The following is a 22,145-nucleotide window of genomic DNA, read 5'->3' on the forward strand; positions in this document are numbered from 1 at the left end:
TATAAACACAGGAGACACATAAGTGCATTCAGCTGATTGATGTGAGCAGTACTGTCAGATCTGAAGAGCTTTCAAATATTATTTTTCTTTGGGAAATTATGAAACTGTAGCTGGTCCTGGGGACTCCCTGTGTATCCTGATCCTGGGGACCTCCTGTGTATGCTGGTCTGTGTATGCTGGTCCTGTGTATGCTAGTCTGTGTATGCTGGTCCTGTGTATGCTGGTCTGTATATGCTGGTCCTGTGTATACTGGTCTGTGTATGCTGGTCCTGTATATGCTGGTCTGTGTATGGTGGTCTGTATATGCTGGTCCTGTGTATACTGGTCTGTGTATGCTGGTCCTGTATATGCTGGTCTGTGTATGCTGGTCTGTATATTGTCTGTTATACTGGTCTGTGTATGCTGGTGCGTCCTGTATATGCTGTGTGGCTGTGTGTATTATTGGTCTGTGCGGGTCGTATGCTGGTCTGTGTGTGCGATTGCTGGTCCATGTGTGTATGCTGGTGGTCGTATGTGGCTGTGATGTGGTCTGGCTGCGGTCATGTGTATGCTGGTCTGTGCATGCTGGTCCTGTGTATGCTGGTCTGTGTATGGTGGTCGGTGTATGCTGGTCTGTGTATGCTGGTCGGTGTATGCTGGTCTGTGTATGCTGGTCTGTGTATGGTGGCCGGTGTATGCTGGGCTATGCCAGAGTAGTCAGCCAGCAGTGCGGTAGCTGCGGTCTCGTCAGGCACTTCCTGAAACTAATAAGCTCTGTTTGGTAATACTCATCTGAGTGTCCCGGGGCAGTACTAAAGGACCCTCCTTGGGTTCTCTGTGCTGTGTTTTCCTCCTGATTCCTCACTGTGCTCAGTCAGAGTCAGTAATAGTCTATATAAATAGTTTGAGTAGCCGAGACAAATCAACCTAGTGATGTCACAACGTATCTTATTCCAAGATGGCTGTACCCTAGTGCTAGTAGCTGTAAAAATGGAAACTTCATTTTTTCTGGCAAATATGTGTCAATTTCAGATTTGAATGCAGGGCCATATCTTATCTCAGGTGAAAGGTCCACAAACCAGAGTCATGTTACCAAGTGCTTCACATCCCCTTTAAGGAAAAAAAAAGAAAGAACTTCAGCATGTGTGTTAAATATTTTATATATATTTGACACGCATATAATACAAATAAATTGCAGTTTGTGTCATTTCATATGTATTAATTGAATTATCTGCAAATACAATGAAAATGAAAATGTCAACTGTCATTCAATTATTAAAATAGATTATTCTTTATCTGGCGTAGCCCATATTAAGCTACATGCTGTGATATAAAAGACAAAGTGTTCAATCAGTTAAAACAGAAATTAATTTCAAGCACAGGTGGATATCAGTGGATGGCCCAACATTATTAGGATTTAGAAGTTTCTCTAGATTCATGCTCTAAATTTGATGGGGTTGTTGCATAGTTAGCACGTTAGCACATTAGCAGTAAACATCTGATAGCTGCAGGCTGACTCCATGTGAGGAGAGCAGCAGATAAATGTTTTAAAAATGCCGCAGTGGGAATTCTCCCAATTCGCTCAACAGATTTGCACCATTATGAGATGTAGATTTTTAATATGCTTTGAAGACACCCTCTATTGCAAATAAAACATGGTTTAGTCTCATTACAGCGCTGTGAAAATGGCCCGTGTGCTTGGGGCAAGATTTATCACCACTGGGGTTGTTATCATTACAGGAACACTTAGCAGTGGTCCCCACTGCCAGCCCTGCTGATTATACCAAAACATCTCCCTAATAACCTTAACAAGAATAATGCCCCAGGATGTTCCTTTGGGTCCTCTGAGAACAGCCTCTGTGTGCCGTCAGTGGCATCCCCCCCCCAATGTCACCCAGAGCCTGTTCTCCTCCTGCCTGTCCCTCTACTCTTGCTGCAAGACCATGTTATCTGTTGAACTGTGTTCTCTTACTGTAGGACCATGTTCTCTTGTTGTAGAACCATGTTCTATTACTGTAGAACCATGTTCTCTTACTGTAGGACCACGTTGTCTTACTGTAGGGCCATGTTCCCATTATAGAACCTGTAGAACCATGCTCTCATACTGTAGGGCCATGTTCTCTTACTGTAGAACCATGTTCTCATACTGTAGGGCCATGTTCTCTTACTGTAGAACCATGTTCTCTTACTGTAGGACCATGTTCTCTTACTGTAGAACCATGTTCTCTTACTGTATGACCATGTTCTCTTACTGTAGAACCATGTTCTCTTACTGTAGGACCATGTTCTCTTACTGTAGAACCATGGTCTCTTACTGTAGGACCATGTTCTCATTATAGAACCTGTAGAACCATGTTCTCTTACTGTAGAACCATGTTCTCATACTGTAGAACCATGTTCTCTTACTGTAGGACCATGTTCTCTTACTGTAGAACCATGTTCTCTTACTGTAGGACCATGTTCTCTTACTGTAGGACCATGTTCTCTTACTGTAGAACCATGGTCTCTTACTGTAGGACCATGTTCTCTTACTGTAGAACCATGTTCTCTTACTGTAGGACCATGTTCTCATACTGTAGGGCCATGTTCTCTTACTGTAGGAACCATGTTCTCTTACTGTAGAACCATGTTCTCTTACTGTAGGACCATGTTCTCTTACTGTAGGACCATGTTCTCTTACTGTAGAACCATGGTCTCTTACTGTAGGACCATGTTCTCATTATAGAACCTGTAGAACCATGTTCTCTTACTGTAGAACCATGTTCTCATACTGTAGGGCCATGTTCTCATACTGTAGGGCCATGTTCTCTTACTGTAGAACCATGTTCTCTTACTGTAGGACCATGTTCTCTTACTGTAGAACCATGTTCTCATACTGTAGGGCCATGTTCTCTTACTGTAGAACCATGTTCTCTTACTGTAGGACCATGTTCTCTTACTGTAGAACCATGTTCTCATACTGTAGAACCATGTTCTCATACTGTAGGGCCATGTTCTTTTACTGTAGAACCATGTTCTCTTACTGTATGACCATGTTCTCTTACTGTAGAACCATGGTCTCTTACTGTAGGGCCATGTTCTCTTGCCATTCTTACTGTATCTATCTCTCTCTGCAGTTTCTTCTGTCTGTCAGCCCAGTGTGGAGCATTTGAGACCATACAGATAGACATGGCTGCCAGTTCTTTGTCTGGTTGGGTTGTTCTGGCCCAAATAGAAGAACTTTTCCAGCATGGGTGGCTCATGTGGTTTGAGCTCATTCCAATTTCTATCACATCAAACCATTTGATGAGCAAGTACATCTACCACATGTGCACCAGCAGGAAGCCAATTTACTGTGGTGCCAAAATACCTGTGATAGTTTTATTTTTGGTATAGGAGACTGGGTTTGCCAGCAGGATTAAATATTTGTTAGTATTTGTTCCATGAATAACGCTGTGCCCTTTCCGATCAGACACAGCGAGAATGATGGAACAGATAACGCATCATGCAGAACTGTCACTGCTGCTCTAAATGTCGACAGTACAGAGCAAAAACAGAATCAGCTTTTCCTAGTTTAATCTCCTCTAGAGGAGACCCATCACAAAAATTTAAAATTAAAATAAAAATGAAGCTTTCACGTTGCTCCATTAACATGTCACTTTCAGCAACAAGACTAATTTGGCCTAGCTTTTGCTCTGGCATTTGCGACTTGTTAAACTAATGATTTGATCGGTCAAATGTTACATTTTAAATTAGCCACATTCATTACTAAGAGGAAAGAAAATGCATAGATTGTTTTTGATCAATGTTTAAATTGTTGGAAAAACTCACTTCTCGCTGATGAATTATATCAGTTGTTTTTCCTCCTGTTAAAAATGATATGCCTTCTTCTGTTCCCACAATGCAGTTCAGTGGAGGCCAGTGACCAATAAACAGTGAAACTACTCCACTTATCAACACATAATAATGTATAAATAAAAATGTATAAAATGGAATATTTTCCCACACATGATATGGTTCCATGCACGCATGTGGGCACATGCAAGCACACACTTAAAGCCAGACACACTTCACACTTATAGCCAAACACATTTCAGTGACTTGGAATTCCATACATTTTGACCCTTTAGAAAAATGTTAATTTTGGAGGAGCAGTAAATATAATTTTAAATTGTATTCAGAATATATCATGTAATGCTGCATTATACTAAATTTGATCTCTACACTACTCAAAAAAAGTACACTTTCCGAAAATGGTTTTCTCTTGCCAATTTACTAATCTACTGAAACAGATTGCCCTGAACCCATTGAGTAGGGCAACTTAATCTGTTCAGGTATTTGTTTGTCTTTAACTCTTTGGTAAATTTTTTTGTAATTGGGTTGTAATGATTTATTCCAATTTTTTATGCATAATATCATTTTTTTCAATTTATAAAAATTGCATTTTGGATTTACAGTTTACTTTTTGCTTTTGATGATGCCATTTTATCTCACTAGTATCATAATTATTTTAATTTGTCTGATTACTTTCTATCTAAATATGTTTTCAAAAGACAAAGTCCTCTTCATATTATCTATACCATAAAATGGTTTATATGGCGGGGCTATCATACTAGTAATTGTACTTGTAACAATTTGAATGCAATAATCCATAAATATGGTGTACATAAGGTCTCAACCACTGGGGGTACGGGAATAAAACAGGTGCGGATTATTACTTGTACAATTATCCAGCTGCACCCGCCGTCTGAGCAGGGAAATCAACACGCAAATGGAGATGTGATTATTAGTGCCCCCTAGGGGAACATGAGCGAGCAGCGCTCGAGATCCATAATGACGTCAAATCCGAAATGACTCTGAGCTGTCATGTGTAAGATAGGGGCGCCAGTTCCTGCTCGGCAACAAACCAGGAAATCAAGCGGGTTAAAGTAAGTTAGAAAAGCAGGCGGAAAGCTGCTGGCAGCAGGGGGACCTACCCAAAGTTTTAATTTGTATTTTAAATAGTTTGCTCCCTTACTTAATTACTGAGTTTATAGTTGTATTAGTGGCTACGTAACATTTGTAGCCATGGCATCTCTATTCAAGAAGAAGACGGTAGACGGTGAGTTCATTTTGCCGGTTTATTACTTTTAGATGTACTGAGATTTTACTGTCGCCGATTGGTTTGGCGTTTGTTGCCAGCGACCGGTTTTACCCGTTTCTCTGGATTACAATGGACAGCTTGTCAGCTAACCGGCGCTATATATTGCTGTACCTTCAAAAATGAACACTAGTAAACTAACGTTACAATTCATAAATGCCTAGGATGTTGCCAAGTTTCCTTGGGAGCAAATCAATTAAATTGTTTATACCTAAAACAAATTGAAAAGCACTGTGAAAACACCAATTTGATAGGTAATCAGTTTGTTAACGTTACTAACCAGTGAATGTTCTGTGGAACATAAGCTAACTCAACAATAAAGCAGTGTAGCCTATAACTTGGCTTCATTGCTTGGTGTTTTGTAAATGAACAATAGGTGTTCGCTGCAGAAACGTTAGCTGACATTTAGTTACTAATATATGGCTATATATCGGTGTCAAGAGGTGACATGGATTTGTTTTAAATAGGCGCTTTGCTAGTTTACTGAAATGTTTGACATGTTCGTGCCAGCCAGCTACAAGTTTTTTCCTCCCTAAAAAATGTGCAGCTAAATTAATGTGGACACATACGCAGAAACCTCGTCTAATAGCGTGGCTAGTAGTATAAATAAAGCCCAACCTTAAATCTCGGCAGATGAGCTTACAATGAAAAGTAAACTCTTCATCAAATAAAGGGGTTTCTTTTAGGTATTTTTTTATTTTTTATTTTTACAAATGTCAAGGGAATATAAACTTATAATCACCTGCTATTTTTACGACCTACTTGGATAACAATGTAATATAATAACGCGAAAATGATATTGGTCAGGAAAAGTTTTGCTGCGGTAACTGGTCCCGTACAGCGTGGATGAACTGGAAACAAAGAACAAGTGGTTAGCATGAAGCGGCTATCGAGATGCTCTTTGCCTTGTCATTCTTTCACGTGCCCGTCCCCGCCCTGCCCAGAGCCCGCACGTATCGGCTTATCTGTGATCTTACTGCAAGAATCGATTAATCACTTATTTACAGTGCATCACTCATGTTCTTGTAAATAGTGCAACAACATAAATTCTAGTAAGATCACCACAAGATTTAGAAAATAAATAAATGAATAAATAAATAAAATAAAACATTTCAACCTTCATATTCAGTTATTATTTTCAGTTTGTAACAGTCTTGTTCAGGCTATTGTGGTAGTATATATTTTCATAAATATTGTGAATAAAACAGTCCAGAAGTAAGCATTTAATTATTTATTGAGAACCTACTGGTACTGTATAAATCAGGTAATGGAAACACCATCAGATTTCTGGTTTTGCGTTCTCAGTGACAGCACCACCACAGGGCTTTGCCGTTCTTTGACTCATATTTCCAATCCCCCTCACGCAAAGTGAAATTTCACCCTCCACCCCCCAAAAATACCTAAAAATATATCCATGTGTCTCAGCAATCAATTATGGAATAAAAATGTGACCAGCATGGTGTAATCATGCAGAGCCATTTTGTGTGTCCAGATATTACCTTTGCCGCATGCCGTTGGTGTCCTGGTTTTTCTGGCGCTCAGGTTTTTGGGGGTGCTCAGGTTTTCGGGGGTGCTCAGTCTGGCAGTTGTACTGTATTCCAGTGTTGGCTGCAGGTACGAGTCAGATTGCCAGAGTATCCTCCGGTATTCGGTGTGAAGGTGGAGTGGGGTTTGCTGGTGGAGTTTTGTTGAGGATATCCCTCCCTCTCTAACACGTCGCTCAACACGTCACTGTGCACGCGTGTAGGCCACGTGTTGCTCACGCAAAGGGGTATTAGGATTCTCATATCCATTGGGTGGGCATGGGGGGCTGGGGGGGGGGGGGGGCGCGTAGTATGAAATATTTTATAAAGCTTTATTTAAATATTTTCTGTAGTCTTAATCTTGGGTCATACATTCATATTTTCCTTAAGAACCTGTTTTTGCACTCAGTCAGGTGAAAATGAGGTTTTATTTTAAGTTTGAGCAGTTTTCTATGGTCTGCAGCCAGACTGGTTTGACTGGTGTGGTGGTTTAGGGAATGCTCCTGTACCTGCTAACGGGAGTTTACGGATTAGTTTTGATCTTTTTTCTGGATTTTCCTCTCAAAACATCAAATTCTGCTGATCCTCTGCCTGGTTAGATCATTTTTATTACATAAAATAAAAATGTAATATTAGGGAAATTAACCAGCTTTCCTCCACTTTCTCATTCTCTCAGTGGGGACATAATTATAAAGACCGCTTTGGGAGTTTTGGTCTGTTATGTGTTTTCAGTGGCGGAAATGGTCTTCAGGTCTGCTGAAGTAAGACTGGGACAGGAGTAGTGTGTGTGTGTGTGTGTGTGTGTGTGGCTGTGCTTAGTGCTGTTAGAGGGTGCTGGGTGCACTGGGACAGGTAGTTGTGTGTGTGTGTGTGTGTGGCTGTGCTTAGTGCTGGTAGGGATGCTGGGTACACTGGGACGGAGTAGTTTTGTGTGTGTGTGTTTGTGTGTGTTGCTGTGCTTAGTGCTGTAGTAGGGTGCTGGGTGCACTGGGACAGGAGTAGTGTGTGTGTGTGTGGTGTGTGTGGTGTGTGTGTGTGGCTGTGCTTAGTGCTGGTAGAGGGTGCTGGTACACTGGGACAGGAGTATGTGTGTGTGTGTGTGTGTGTGTGGCTGTGCTTAGTGCTGTTAGAGGGTGCTGGGTGCACTGGGACAGGAGTAGGGTGTGTGTGTGTGTGTGTGGCTGTGCTTAGTGCTGGTAGAGGGTGCTGGGTACACTGGGACAGGAGTAGTGTGTGTGTGTGTGTGTGTGTGTGTGTGTGTGTGTGTGTGGCTGTGCTTAGTGCTGGTAGAGGGTGCTGGGTACACTGGGACAGGAGTAGTGTGTGTGTGTGTGTGTGTGTGGCTGTGCTTAGTGCTGGTAGAGGGTGCTGGGTGCACTGGGACAGGAGTAGTGTGTGTGTGTGTGTGTGTGGCTGTGCTTAGTGCTGGTAGAGGGTGCTGGGTACACTGGGACAGGAGTAGTGTGTGTGTGTGTGTGTGTGGCTGTGCTTAGTGCTGGTAGAGGGTGCTGGGTGCACTGGGACAGGAGTAGTGTGTGTGTGTGGCTGTGCTTAGTGCTGTTAGGGGGGAGCAGGGGTGGGGTTGGTGGTAGAGTGGGGGGGAGACTGCTGCGCTTAAGTTGTTTGGAAGAGTTGTCTTGGAGTGTTTGTCAGATTCAGTCACAATGCCTGAGAGATTAGATTAGGGTGGAATGGGGAGGGGGGGTCCATGTTAATGTAGTAATGAGGACAGACAGGGTCACTGGCAAGAAAAGAGCCCGGGGGAAGGGGGGGGGGGGCAGAGAGTTGTGAGACTGTCTGTGAGCGCTGTGTCTGTGAATGTTTGGCTGTGTGTCTGTGAGCATAAAGCTGTATGTCTGAGCATTTAGCCTACCTGTGTCTGTGAGTGTTTAGCTGTGTTTGAGAGTGTTTAGCTATGTCTGTGAGCGTTTAGCTGTGTCTGTGAGCGTTGAGCTTTGACTGTGAACGTTTAGCTATGTCTGTGAGCATAAAGCTGTGTGTCTGAGCGTTTAGCTGTGACTGTGAGTGTTTAGCTGTGTGTGTGAACATTTAGCTGTGTTTGAGAGTGTTAAGCTGTGTCTGTGAGCGTTTAGCTGTGTCTGTGAGCATTTAGCTGTGTCTGTTCTGAAAAGTGCGTGGTGTTTTTCCATTGCTTTACCTCACTGTGGAATTTTCAGTTATTGGAGATTTAAAAAATGTTACGTGTTATTTCTTGGCTGTGTAAGAGGTATTGCACAAGGTCAATACTGAACCAAGCTCTGGAGCTAAGATTTCAAATCCAGGTCATAATTAGCAAGTGCGCAAAATGAATTTATCCGCCTGAGGGGCTGCCGTTACTGGAGCTCCCTGTAAATTGTGAGAATTTGTAACGCAGTGAGAGGGAAATCGCAGCCTGGAATTGATCTGGAAATATGCGCGTTGTTCTTTAGCCTGTGACTAATTTCTGTGTATAAGTGTCTAATTTCAATTGCCTCAGAAAATGGGTTTAGAACTGTATGTAGAGGGAAGACAATATGAGGGGTAGCGATGTTAAAACATAATGAAACATTTAAATGCAGGATTTTACCCATTCCAAACCCTAGCCTAAAAGATAGCTATTATATTGCGATTATGCAGGGTAAAGTTAGGGTCATTAAAATACACGCGTGGTTACTGGGCTGAATAGCAGTAAACTGCTCCTTCCACTGATAAAATAAAATGATGGAGAAACTCCAGTACCAGTGAAAAGATGAGAACAGGAATAAATTAACTCCATTCCTGCCTGTGGCACTGGGTTTGCTGACATGATGTCCCCCACAGACCAGAGAAGGAGAATGAGATATGACAGCGATGTGCCCACTTTGCAAGATTTTCACTCTGCAATATTATCGTTTAAATCTCTGAAAAGAGGGTTTTTAAAAATGTTTTTTCCAAATCCTAATCAGTGTTCTAGAACTCCTCTGCTTTCAGTCACCAGCATTGACTGTGACATCAGCATTAGAATGTTCAGTTAACAGCATTCTATTCACACGTGTGATCTCACACGTTAATGGGTTCATTGGTAAACAGTGACCAGCCGTAGTAAAGGGTCAGATGAGCCTGAAGAGATCTTAGCTGAGCTGAAAAAATAATATTGCTGTCACAGAGAGCTCAGATAATGCAGATGTGGTAAATGACATTTTTACTCTCGAGACAGTGTCATTCTCATTTGCAGATGACTGGGTCCGAGTTGCTGATTCAGTCTGGCATGCAGGCGCTGTGTGATAAGCTCTCTGTGCAGGGTCTGTCGGCGCAGCCGGACGGGAATCCCAGCCGGACGGGAATCCCAGCCGTTTCACGGTCTGGTGGAATTCTGCTCTCGCTTAGTTGTCAAACAAGCAAATGATCACGTTATTGCGTCAGCTTTGCTCTGTGGCTGATCCATTTCACACCCTGAATCAGCCAATTCAGGGGCCCCTGAAACCCATGTGTGGGGGTGTGGTAAGGATGGGGGTGGGCGGGCGGGCGGTGCAGGAGGTGTGTTTTTGGCATAACTCCCCTCTCTCTCCTGTCCTGTCCCAGACGTGATTAAGGAGCAGAATAAGGAGCTGAGGGGAACACAGAGGCAGATCACCCGCGACCGAACAGCGCTGGAGCGGCAGGAGAAGCAAATGGTGAGAGAGCCCCCCCCACACCCCCCCCCCTCCATACCCTCCCCCCACACACCCCCCCCTCTATACCCTCCCCCCACACTCCCCCACACCCACACCCTCCCCCCACACTCTCCCACCCTCCCCCACATGCCCCCACACGCCCCCACACCCCCACACTCACCACACACCCCCACACCCCCCCCACACTCCCCCACACGCTCCCACCCCCTACACTCCCCCACTCCCCCACACCCCCACACCCCCACACTCCGCCATACTCCCCATGCTCCCCCACACCTCCACACCCCCACACTCCCCCACATGCCCACACACCCCCACACCCCTCCACACGCCCCCACAACCAACCCTGGGTCTCCAGTCCCGAACCTGAAGCCAAGCCTGCCGCCCTTCCTCATCCACCACTGTGGACTGTCCTACCTGACCTGAACCCCCAATGTGAGAGTGGTTTGTTCCTGTAACCCCCCGATCTGAGAGTGGTCTGCTCCTGCTGTAACTGCCCCCCCCCCCCACCCACTTGTGTGAGAGTGGTCTGTCCTGTAACTCTCCCCCTGTCTGAGAGTGATCTGTCCCTGTAACTCCCCCCCTCCCCCCCCTGTCTGAGAGTGATCTGTCCCTGTAACTCTCCCCCCTGTCTGAGAGTGATCTGTCCCTGTAACTCTCCCCCCTGTCTGAGAGTGGTCTGTCCCTGTAACTCTCCCCCCCCCCCGTCTGAGAGTGGTCTGTCCCTGTAACTCTCCCCCCCCTGTCTGAGAGTGATCTGTCCCTGTAACTCTCCCCCCCCCTGTCTGAGAGTGGTCTGTTCCGCTCTCAATCTGCGCTGAGGTTTTATAACTTGACAAGTCAGAAAGTTCTGTTCTGCAGTTTGTGAGCAGAGTTAAAGGAAAGGCTTAACAGTCTTTATATTTGACCTCTCTCTGAAGACTGAAGATGAGGTTGAGTGCTTCAGTAGTTTTTTAGAAGGCAGCTTAAAGACTGAAGCCTGACCCTTCTCTGTGTGTAAGGGAAAGCTGCCAGCCATGCACAGCCGGTTCAGGGCGGCACAGAAATCCGGAACATTCCCCCATATTCATCGCTTTTAATCATTAAAGCAGAGAGATGCGAAGCGGCGCTGTTTTTAAAGTCAACATTGTCACGTGCGTATAATTACCCCTCCTGGGGAGCCTAATTTTTTCTTCATTAGTCTTTCTTCTCATGAATCCGGCTATGTCTCTGTTGTGGTTTTTTAAAAAAGAAGAGTAATTTGTGAAAAACAGAAGTGACCTATATTGGAGCAGTTTAGCATGTCTGTGCGAAGCAGCTTCTCGCTTTGGCAGTTCTGCCATAGGTTCCACTTTCAGACGCCTGTCTTTCATTTGAAGAGTTTATGCGAGAGACTGGTTCTGTCTTCACAATTGTTCTGCATTTCATTTCGAATTACAGTTTGTTTTTTTAACTGTTAAATTTACAGTTTGTGTCGCTGAACTTAATTTGTGCCCCTGCTGTGTGTTTTCCTATATCTGAGCTGTTGAAGTCATCAGCATATGTGATGTGTATGCTGTATGTATGTTCATTTGAGCTGTCATGGAATTCGCTTGAACATTATGACGGCCATATACTCTGAAGGGGAGCTCAGGACACTGAATATGTATGTAGTGTGGAAATGCTGAACGATGGATGATGATCAGCCCGTGATGGACGGAGGAGGATCTCATTTCTGTGATGAAAAGCCTTCTGTGGTGTGAGCTCATTAATGCGGACGCATTCGCCAGTCTCCCCCTCGCCCGCTCGCCCCGTCAGCCTGTTCACTGCGGCGTGGCCCTGCGAATATTAAACACCTCAAGGGCCCCGCGTTCAGTCTGTCACTGAGTGCACTTCTCCTGCACACTGCAGTGTGCGTCTGTCACTGAGTGCACTTCTCCTGCACACTGCAGTGTGCGTCTGTCACTGAGTGCACTTCTGCCTGTAAGTGCACGTCTCCCATCACTGCACAGCACCATTAATAAGCTGCATTTAATATACAATGTTCCATCACGTGCATAATTCTTAAATATTATTTCTGACATTTTATTAACTGTTAACCTTGCTATAAAAAAGGGGCAGTCGCAATGCATGGATTCTCATTCTGCACGTTCCTGTGGTCGTGTCGGAGAGAGTATAAGAAGAAAAGTGCCACAGTCAGCACATGAGCTTCTGTCCTGCAGGGGAGCGGTGCTTCTGAAAGTTTCTCTCTGAGCAGAGCTGTAGTTTTCTCCTGATTTCCTGTTCCCGGCTGCGCCTCTTGGGCGAAGGCGAAGGGCTGCCTGTAGCACCTGCTTCACGTGCCTGACATTATCTTCTCCTCTGTGGGTAATTAGCTCATTCAGCTTCTGCAGCGGCCTGCACCTCCACTTAAGGAAGGTTTATGAGGAGTGGTGTGTCAGGTTTTGCTGAGTGTTTTATTTAAGTGCGATTAGCATTAGCGTAGGTAGCGCACGTGTTCTGCTAATGGCAGTGTAACCTGCGTGCGGTTTGAAGCAGTGGGGGGGTGGGGGATGTCTTCTCCATTCGGGTGAATTGGGGGATTATTATTGCTGATGTGTCTCTCGGATGTGCTGCACAAGCCATTATTTAAAGAGCACTGAGATCTGCTCTCTGGAGCAGCAGTGGCAGTTGCACTACCTAAGCACTTATAAACAGACATTGTATCAATTAGCATGTGCTTGGTAAGTCCAACCAAAAACATTCTATAGGGTTTTGAATGTATTTTTAAAAATCTAAATTACATTTTTAATTATAAACATTTTTTTTTTTTTCGAAGTCAGTTTCCAGTTGGAATAATCATCTTACTGGCTCCCGGGATGCTAAATGATTGAATTATTTTTTTGTATTTATTTATTTGTGGAGAGCAACTCTAAATTTGGTTTAAATTAAACTGTGGGTAATTGAAGTAGTATTCTCTTTGAATCCTTTTAGATTTCTGTTTATTTTTAATTATATCACCTCATTGTGTGCTTTTTTCAGCCTCTTCTTGATTACCTTGAAAACCTTCAACAAGAAGGTTAATAATTAATAATGTTCTAAAAAGGTTCAAAGAAAATATTGGCCTTCAAACATCAGCGTTAACTTATTTAAGGGGTAGCTAAAGTGAGTGGTATGCACTGAATATTCAGTAATATAGTAAAATGAGTGAATATTACAGTGCATAGTAATCTTCACCTTTACAGCTGTTCCCCTTGCTGTTGGGTATGCGTATACACCTTTATGGCTGTTCTCCTTTCTGTTGGGTATGAGTAAAGAGCTTGCTCTGTGAGCATTGTGCTCTGTAATGGAGGCGATGTTAGCGCTTAGCCGCAGAAAGCTCGGTGTCTCGGGGAGAGGCTGTTTGCACACTGCTGCACTCACTGTGCTGCAGCTCCCTGTGGAGATGGACTTTTCTCTCATTTAACAGCGTAAATACGCTCAGACCTCTGATTTCCCCGTGTGTGTGTGAGTGTGAGTGTGAAAGTGAGCGTGAGCGTGTGTGTACCAGCAGTGTTCCTTTCTGAGTGTGAGTGTGTGTATGTAGCAACAGCAGTGTTCAGGGCTCACACCGGTTACATGTGCTAAGCTGTAGGGCACAAAGTCACAAAGGACTTGAGCCTGCAACCCAGGGGGACAAAGCCAGCCCATTACCTTTACACTACACCACCAGCATTACTGACCATGTGTCAATCACTCAATTTTCTTCACACAGGAAATGGAGATCAAGAAAATGGCCAAGACGGGGAACAGGGAGGCCTGTAAGATCCTGGCCAAGCAGCTGGTTCAGCTGAGGAAGCAGAAGAACCGCACCTACGCCGTCAGTTCAAAGGTCACATCAATGTCCACCCAGACGAAGGTGATGAACTCGCAGATGAAGATGGCGGGCGCCATGTCCACCACGGCCAAAGTAAGGTTTCTGCGTCTCTGCGCTCCCTGCCGACCACGTTCAGTCCACGCTGTAATCAGCTAGTTTAGGCGCTGTTACACTTCTTGGTTTCTTGCTCTATATTATTTGGGAGTTGCTGATGTGATAAGCAAAGAATGAAATATCTTTTTAACGTATTAAGAACAGAGCCTATTTTTCTGCTATATCTGGGTCAGATAAATTATGTTTTTGTTTCTTTTTGTCTAATGGGGCTGAAACTCGCCTCCCTGAGAGAAAGAAGGAATCCAAATCCCGATACAAACCGCTACTTCAAAAGAATATTTAAGCAGGGATGGTAATTAGCATGTTGTGGGGGCGTTTTTGCGTGAGTGCCTTGTTCCACGCGTGAAGGGGGGGGGGGGCTCCTCCTCAGCCGGTTACTCCTTCTCTGCGCTCTACGCACACACCACAGATGCAGGGATCAGTTGCCATGGCAATGCATGGCTCTGCAGACGCAGGGATCAGAGTCGCCATGGCGGGTGTGGGGCAGTGTGTGTGTGATCAGTGTGGTGTGTGTGTGACGGGTGTGGAGTGTGTGTGATGGGTGAGTGGCAGTGTGTGTGATGGGTGTGATGTGTGTGTGTGTGTGTGACGGGTGTGATGGGTGTGGGGCAGTGGGTGTGTGATGGGTGTGGTGTGTGTTTACGGGTATGGGGCAGTGTGTGTGTGACGGGTGTGGGGTAGTGTGTGTGTGATGGGTGTGGTTTGTGTGTGAGGGGTGTGGGGTAGTGTGTGTGTGATGGGTGTGGTTTGTGTGTGATGGGTGTGGGGTAGTGTGTGTGTGATGGGTGTGGTGTGTGTGAGGGGTGTGGGGTAGTGTGTGTGTGATGGGTGTGGTGTATGTGTGAGGGGTGTGGGGTAGTGTGTGTGTAATGGGTGTGGTGTGTGTGAGGGGTATGGGGTAGTGTGTGTGTGATGGGTGTGGTTTGTGTGTGACGGGTGTGGGGTAGTGTGTGTGATGGGTGTGGTATGTGTGTGAGGGGTGTGGTGCATGTGTGATGTTCTGTTTCTCACATGGTACCATGAGATGGCAGTCTCTTCCTCAGTGTAGCACGGCTCAGTGGATAAGCCAGTATCTAACAGGGGAGGTTTGTTTCCTTTTCAGCCATAAGTCTACATGCTTTACATAATTAAGCATCAGCTGTCAGCTGAACATTATTAAAGGGGAAGTCAGGCAAAAAATGAAAGTTTAATAGCATTTTCCTTCTGTTTGTTAGAAAGCTTCACTCTGTGACTGTCCTGGGTTTGTTGTTTTAGCAGCTTGAAATTTCTGTTTGATGTGAGTTAAAGCATTCATATTTACTGGAGGCCTTTCTACTGTGTTCACTGCTGAAGAAAGAGAGAGAGAAAATATGAAGCCAACATTACATTTGTGTTCTGCTTCAAGAAATATATAATTGGCCAATTTTTTAAAATTATGCATTGAAGATCACATTTTCACTTTTTGTTGGTTTAGCTTTAAATGGCATTTTCAGTGGAGAAAAGAGCATCGTTTTGAACATGACCTTGTTTTTTGACAGAATCATTTTTTGCTTGAGCATTAATTTATTATGAGAAATCAGTATCAGTGCTGAATTATAGCCTTTTCTTCTTTGCATTAATTTGCTGATCAGACATTTCCGGAGTTTTATTAATTTGAGCTCATTTACAGAGCTGAGTATTTGCTGAAGCTGTGGGTGGGTGCCTTGCTCTGTAATGGGACAGTCCTGCTGGATACAGCTTTTACCACAGCTCCACAATGCGTCCTGAAATCCCCTTTATGGAGAGTGTTTATGGGCGTGCAGTGAATTCTGGTAATGCAGCAGTAATGCTGGACATACACTGTAATGGTGGACGTATGCAGTAATGGTGGACGTATGCAGTAATGGTGGACGTATGCGGTAATGGTGGACGTATGCAGTAATGGTGGACGTATGCAGTAATGGTGGACGTATGCGGTTATGGCGGACGTATGCAGTAATGGCGGACGTATGCAGTGATGGTGGACGTATGCAATAATGGTGGACGTACGCAGTAATGGTGGACGTATGCGGTAATGGTGGACGTATGCAGTAATGGTGGACGTATGCAGTGATGGTGGACCAATGTAGTGATGGTGGACGTACACGGTTATGGCAGACGTACGCTGTAATGGTGGACGTACACGGTTATGGCGGACGTACGCAGTAATGGTGGACGTATGCAGTGATGGCGGACGTACACGGTTATGGCAGACGTATGCAGTAATGACTGACGTATGCGGGAGGCGATAATGGGCTCATTGTAGTCCATTAACGGCGGGGAGAAGTGGGGATAACTGTACCTGTATAATCAGGTCATACGCGCATTATTACTTATGAAACTAACTATTCCAAGTAGACTTGCATTGAAATTGCTGAAACATTTTTTTTTTACATTTTCCTTCTTTGAGGGCTTTGAGAGAAATCTTGTGCTAAGCCTGGTAAATTTGAAGCAGTCTGTTGCCCAACCTGAGGCCTTTCTCTGTGCTGAGACACTCCTCATTCCTTATATGGGTCACATTTGCATTGACACACTTGGCTGTACTTTAGAATGACAGGCTCTTACAGTAGTTTTTTTGCTGTGGTGAGGCACCATGGGAGTTGTAGTCTGTCTGGGTGAATGGAAGGAGCTTGAGCAGTAAATAAAGAGGAGGGTCCTGACACGGGGACGGGAGGCATGTCTCAGCCCCGGTGTTATGGAGCCTTTAAATTATTCTCTGTGCTCAGTTGTGATGTGTTTATTTAGCCTGCCATGCCTTCCCTGCACGTATACCCTGCAGGCCTGTAAAACTTTATTCATTTCGCCAGTGCCAGAATTTTATTTTGCCCCAGTTATCTGCAGAGAGACACACATTTGGATTTTTTGCAGAATGTGCTGCAGAGAGATGCGTCCAGATGTTGGGTTTTTTATTATAGTGGGGTGTGAGGTGCATGTGGCAAGTGTGTCCACTGCCATTATAAAGCCTCAGCGACTGAGGAGCCCATGCGCTGGTATATTGGGTCCCTGAGGAGCCCATGCACTGGTATATTGAGTCCCTGAGGAGCCTGGGCTCTGGTGTGTTGGGTCCCTGAGGGGCCTGGGCTCTGGTGTGTTGGGTCCCTGAGGGTCCTGGGCTCTGGTGTGTTGGGTCCCTGAGGAGCCCATGCTCTGGTGTGTTGGGTCTCTGAGGGGCACATGCTCTGGTGTGTTGGGTTCCTGAGGGGCCTATGCTCTGGTGTGTTGGGTCCCTGAGGGGACCATGGGCTGGTGTGTTGGGTCCCTGAATGGCCCATGTGCTGGTGTGTTGGGTTCCTGAGGGGCGGATGTTTTGGGTCCCTGAGGGGCCCATGGGCTGATGTGTTGGGTCCCTGAGGGGCCCATGTGCTGGTGTGTTGGGTTCCTGAGGGGCGGATGTTTTGGGTCCCTGAGGGGCCCATGGGCTGCTGTGTTGGGTTCCTGAGGGGCGGATGTTTTGAGTCCCTGAGGGGCCCATAGGCTGGTGGGTTGGGTCCCTGAGGGGCCCATATTCTGGTGTGTTGGGTTCCTGAGGGGCCCATAGGCTGATGTGCTTGTAAACTCTCCTCCAGACCATGCAGGCAGTGAACAAGAAGATGGACCCACAGAAGACCCTGCAGACTATGCAGGACTTCCAGAAGGAGAACATGAAGATGGGGATGACCGAGGAGATGAGTAAGACCTAGCAGAGATATTTCCCACAGATGCTCCAGACCTGGGTGCTGGACTGTGTATTAGTGGAAATTCCCATATAAATAGTTCTGAAGCATTTCCAGAGGTGCTTCACTCTCAGCCAGTGGTTACGGTTGTCAGATATGGGATGTGATTGTATTTATCAAATCTATCCCAGTGTCATATGGTCCGTATATTATTATGATACTATATACGGTATATGACTGTAGTTCAGACTGCCTACAATCTGTGCCGACCTGGCTCTAGGAAGCATGGTTTCTGATGGACTTTCCTGTTGATCATTCTGTTTTACGAGCCTTTTGTTCCCCCCCCCCCCCCAGTCAATGACACCTTGGATGAGATCTTTGACGAGTCTGGGGACGAGGAGGAATCTCAGGACATCGTGAACCAGGTGCTGGATGAGATCGGCATCGAGATCTCGGGAAAGGTGAGTGAGAGATCGAGCCGTGCATACCCCAAAACCCTGCATACCCCAAAACCTCTGCGTACCCCAAAACCTCTGCGTAACCCAAAACCTCTGTGTACCCCAAAACCTCTGCGTACCCCAAAACCTCTGCATACCCCAAAACCTCTGCGTAACCCAAAGCCTCTGCGTACCCCAAAACCTATGCGTACCCCAAAACCTCTGCATACCCCAAAACTTCTGTGCACCCCAAAACCCTGCATACCCCAAAACCTCAGATGGGCCCAGCGCCCTGCAGCCAGCCCGCTGTTCAGCCACAGCTGTCGTTTGAGCTGCTCGCTGCCGCTGCCGTCTCCGTGGTGATGTGAGGGGACAGCAGTGGTAAATCTGGCGACCCTGGGGCGCTGCTCGCCCCGTCTCTCTTCCTGTAGCGCTCATTAGAGCCGCTGCACTGCCACGCATTCAATCACACGCAGTCATGGGGTGTGCGGAGCGACGGGTTCCAATCCCTCCTGCGGGACAGTGTTCACTGTGACCCCCCCCGCGGGGCTTCAGATTGTATGCAGGCTGTAAACACAGGTTCACAGCGCACTGCTCCAGACGGGGGGGGGGGGTGGCGGCGTGTCTGTGCCAGCAGAGAACGGGACCCAACGGTGGCGCTAATGTTCCGCAGATGGTGAGGGCCCCATCGGCGGGAAAGAGCCTGCCCAGCGCGTCCCCCGCCAAAGCCACCGGCATCTCCGACGAGGAGATAGAGAGACAGCTCCGGGCCCTGGGAGTGGACTAGGCTGGACTGCCATCCAGCCACCACCGGGCCGCCATCCAGCCGCCACCGGGACAGCGACTGAGCCGCTACCCAGCCTGCGTCTCCGTCTTCACTGTGGGTTTGGGGGGAGGGGGTGGGCACGTGGGTGGGGGGCGACTAGTTGAGCGGTCATGAAGAAAATGTGATACAGAGCGGGGTCTTTTTAAGGGGGGGGGTTTGTATTGTGCCCTGATCTGAACTTCACAGGACAAGGTGAGGTCACTTAGGGTGGGGGTGGGGGCCGGGCATAGATCACTATTTGTCTGGAAGGAAATCTGTAGACAACACTTCCAAAGTTAATGAAGGATTTGCATTAAATGCACAAGCAATCCACTGTGACCTCCCAGCACCAGAAGCCTCTTAACTGGTGTGCTTGAGTGCATATTTGATACCCAACCACTCTGTTCCTTTTTAAAGTGCTCGAGCACAAAGCTCTTGGATGTTTAGCCCTGGGCTGAGAGTGATGCTAGGTGCCTGAGGGCTCACAGTACTAGTCAGACCTCCCTTTACTGGACTTTGCTGGGATTGATCAGGTACCTGTATTTATTATTTGTGTTTTAATACTGTTTCCGGTACTGTGAACAAGGGCACTGATATAACTGTAATATTTCTCTCACTCCAATAACATTGAACCTCATGAACCATAGACTACGGTAAAGGTTTGTCTTTTCATTAAAAAATGTTTTGCATGCAGATCTGCCTTGCCTTAATAGGTTGGGCTGTACATCACACACAAGCAGTTCTGTATAAATACCTGGTGCAAAATGGCAATGTAGAATACTGTTAATGAGCACACTCATTGTATACATGTTAATTTGAGGTTATATTTTTAAGTTTATAGAATTGTGGAAATTAGAATAGGAAATAATGCTGTGTGGGACAGCCCGCTCTGCTTGCAGAGTTAACTGCTTGTGTACATAAGGATTTTACTGTTTCCATTTCGCTGCATGACTTTTTCTGCAGTGAGAAATGATTTTATATATTATGGCTGCATCCATGTGACCCTACAGATACAGACAGACGCAGCACACACACACACACACCCAAACACACACACACACACTAGCACACACACACACAAACACACACACACACAACACACACACTGCAGCACACACACACAACACACACACTGCAGCACACACACAAACACACAACACACACACTGCAGCACACACACACAACACACACACTGCAGCACACACACGCAGCACACACACACAGCACATGCACATGAACACACTGCGAGTAAAGCAGGAGTATGTGCTTCAAGGCCAAAAAGCACTAACAACGTTATGTTCCCAGAGGTTGTGCATATTAACAATTAATTTCAGAGATTATTTAAAATTATAAATATAAATACCAGTTTTCATTTCCTGATGGTAGTTCTTTCAGGCTGTCATAGGTAATGGTTCCAACTAAAAATAATATTAAAAGTAATTTTTCAAGACTAATCAGGTAATGTACTCAATATACAACCTCTGGAGGCATAATATCTAAGTGACTGTGGTGTATGTTCTTACTTTAGACCACAAACTCGGAATTCCCAGATGCCCTCCATTGTCAGATATTCTTTATCAGACACAAGCAAAACTGTCTGAGCCAATTGAAAACATGCACTGAAGCCAAACTAATATCAGAAACCCCAAAGTGAATTATCCCTTTAAGAGTCATGTGGTGATCACTGTGCGTTTACACTGTAAATGAGCCGACACATGACTCTTCATTGTGAGCAGCCCTGGCCATTAGTTGGTATTATTTACTCATCGTGAGTAATTCCTTGTCTTCCATTTTCTCATTCCTAAAGGGTAAAAACAGGAGGATAGCTTTCTCTCCAGGGTGTAAATACAGTAAGTGCTAATCCTTTCATGTAAATCACTTTTGGACAGTTCTACTGTACTGGTGTCTCCATGGTGACTGGTTACCCTGGTGAGTAGGTGTCTACCTGTCTCTCCCTGTGCAGGTAAACTACACACACATGGGCAGTACTGGTACCATTATTCTGTGTTATGTAGATGAGTTTACCTCTGCTTTGTATTTGCTAATGGGTTTAAATAAGGAACTTGGTGATTTGGTATGTTGGTTTTTTTTTTGCTTGATGGTGTGGTCTTTGATTTTTTTACTTTTTTAAATGAAATGTACAGCATTCTTATTTGTTTTTGGTAATTGCCATGAATAAAATACCTTTTTCAACTGAAACCTGCTGATGTGTGGTCTTCAAAATTTCCGAAATTACACAAGACTATTGGAAATGACCCATAAGCACCTTTAATATCAGTTGATATGAAGAATTGCATGATGATTAGCATAACTAGAGTGATATTGCTAGTCATTAGCCTCCCGTATGGATGATTCTGGTGGCTGTCATGTAGTCCTTTATGGCTGGTCTATGGAGGGCCTTTATAGAGCTGCTGTGCTGCATGTGTAGAGGCCTTTAGAGCTCTGCATGTGTAGAGGCCTTTATAGAGCTGCTGCGTGCTGCGATGTGTAGAGGCCTTTATAGAGCTGCTGGTGCTGCATGTGTAGAGGCCTTTATAGAGCTGCTGCATGTGTAGAGGCATTTATAGATCTGATGCTGCTGCATGTGTAGAGGCCTTTATAGAGCTGCTGGTGCTGCATGTGTAGAGGCCTTTATAGAGCTGCTGGTGCTGCATGTGTAGATGCCTTTATAGAGCTAATGCTGCTGCTGCTGCATGTGTAGAGGCCTTTATAGAGCTGCTGGTGCTGCATGTGTAGATGCCTTTATAGAGCTAATGCTGCTGCTGCTGCATGTGTAGAGGCCTTTATAGAGCTGCTGGTGCTGCATGTGTAGAGGCTTTATAGAGCTGCTGGTGCTGCATGTGTAGAGGCCTTTATAGATCTGATCTGCTGCTGCTGCATGTGTAGAGGCATTTATAGAGCTGCTGATGTGTAGAGGCATTATGAGCTGCTGGTGCTGCATGTGTAGAGGCCTTTATAGAGCTGTGTGCTGCATGTGTAGAGGCCTTTATAGATCTGATGCTGCTGCTGCTGCATGTGTAGAGCTTTATAGAGCTGCTGCATGTGTAGAGGCATTTATAGAGCTGCTGCTGCATGTGTAGAGGACCTTTATAG

The 22,145-nt window shown here is 45.5% G+C and overlaps 1 protein-coding gene across 1 annotated transcript; it reads left to right on the plus strand.

Annotated features, from left to right (window-relative positions):
* The first annotated feature begins 4,825 nt into the window (after positions 1-4,825).
* Positions 4,826-21,251, plus strand: chmp2ba (charged multivesicular body protein 2Ba). Its single transcript, XM_064310614.1, has 6 exons — positions 4,826-5,059; positions 10,162-10,253; positions 13,945-14,139; positions 17,724-17,826; positions 18,165-18,271; positions 18,921-21,251. Exons 1-6 carry the CDS (start codon positions 5,026-5,028, stop codon positions 19,032-19,034), a joined length of 645 nt encoding a protein of 214 aa, XP_064166684.1. The 5' UTR covers positions 4,826-5,025; the 3' UTR covers positions 19,035-21,251.
* The last annotated feature ends 894 nt before the right edge of the window (positions 21,252-22,145 follow it).

This window comes from Anguilla rostrata, chromosome 15, assembly GCF_018555375.3.
Source record: "Anguilla rostrata isolate EN2019 chromosome 15, ASM1855537v3, whole genome shotgun sequence".
Classification (NCBI taxonomy): Eukaryota; Metazoa; Chordata; class Actinopteri; order Anguilliformes; family Anguillidae; genus Anguilla; species Anguilla rostrata.

Coding starts and splice junctions, on each gene's coding strand:
- chmp2ba (XM_064310614.1), top strand. CDS start 5,026: ATGGCATCTCTATTCAAGAAGAAGACGGTAGACG. Junction 10,254..13,944: donor AGCGGCAGGAGAAGCAAATG/GTGAGAGAGCCC, acceptor TTCTTCACACAG/GAAATGGAGATCAAGAAAAT. Junction 14,140..17,723: donor CCATGTCCACCACGGCCAAA/GTAAGGTTTCTG, acceptor ACTCTCCTCCAG/ACCATGCAGGCAGTGAACAA.